Source organism: Capsella rubella, unplaced genomic scaffold, assembly GCF_000375325.1.
Source record: "Capsella rubella cultivar Monte Gargano unplaced genomic scaffold, Caprub1_0 scaffold_8, whole genome shotgun sequence".
Lineage (NCBI taxonomy): Eukaryota > Viridiplantae > Streptophyta > Magnoliopsida > Brassicales > Brassicaceae > Capsella > Capsella rubella.
Window position 1 is genome coordinate 10679511 of NW_006238916.1, and position 770 is coordinate 10680280.

At 38.7% G+C, this 770-nt stretch overlaps 1 protein-coding gene across 1 annotated transcript in view; it reads right to left on the bottom strand.

Annotated features, from left to right (window-relative positions):
- Positions 1–32: 32 nt before the first annotated feature.
- The window catches only part of LOC111829037, a 2551-nt gene continuing 1813 nt past the window's right edge, over positions 33–770 (bottom strand). Inside the window, exon 5 of the mRNA XM_023777668.1 lies at positions 33–737. Within this exon, the coding sequence (XP_023633436.1) occupies positions 33–737 (705 nt within the window). The remainder of the gene's footprint in view (positions 738–770) is intronic.

Here is a 770-nt window from a genome sequence, read left to right on the forward strand (position 1 = left end):
AACAGCAAAGAATGTTCTAATTAAAAGCAAATTCAATAGGGATTTAGTAACTCTCGATCATTTGTTCCAAATGGCAATGGGTTAGAGATTGTTCGCCCATGTTGCTCTGTCTCGTCAAAAATCTCAGCTGCAAGTTTCTCTCTAACCATCTTGATGTTGACATCGGACAAAGACGTAGTAAACTCAAAATCTAATGCATGGCATTCGACAAACTTTATAGCATAAATTCCACAATCACCTGCTTTTTGCATTTGGGGAATCTTGGTTCGTGGCCTTCGAATTTTGTATTGTTCGACACTAAGTTTTGTCTTTTCGTATGGTGGTGCTCCAGCTCGAAGTAAATGTGGTAACATATGAGCTATCGGCTTCACGGCTTTGACAATGTCTTCATTCTTGTTATATTTCCACCCACAATCAAGCACATCAATAGAACGATTAGGGATAGAAATGAATAGTCCTACCCAGTGGTTTTTATTGACATGGAGAACGCCATAAATGTCGTCCACATCTATCCTCCACTTCTTTCCTGTTTTAGCAAATGCTGGTAGTTCCCCGGTAACGTATTCAAATGCTCCGTTAGGGAAAATAGGTAGTTCTTTTGACCCCAGAAATTCTTGGTAACCGTTGGACCAAAGTGAGGTGAAATAAGCATCTGCAAAAGCAATCCTCTCACTTCTGAATGCTTTTTGATTCTTCATAAATCTCAATCGTAGCAAATCCATACAGCTATTAATATGCTGTTACAAACAGACATGACATATTAGAAGAAA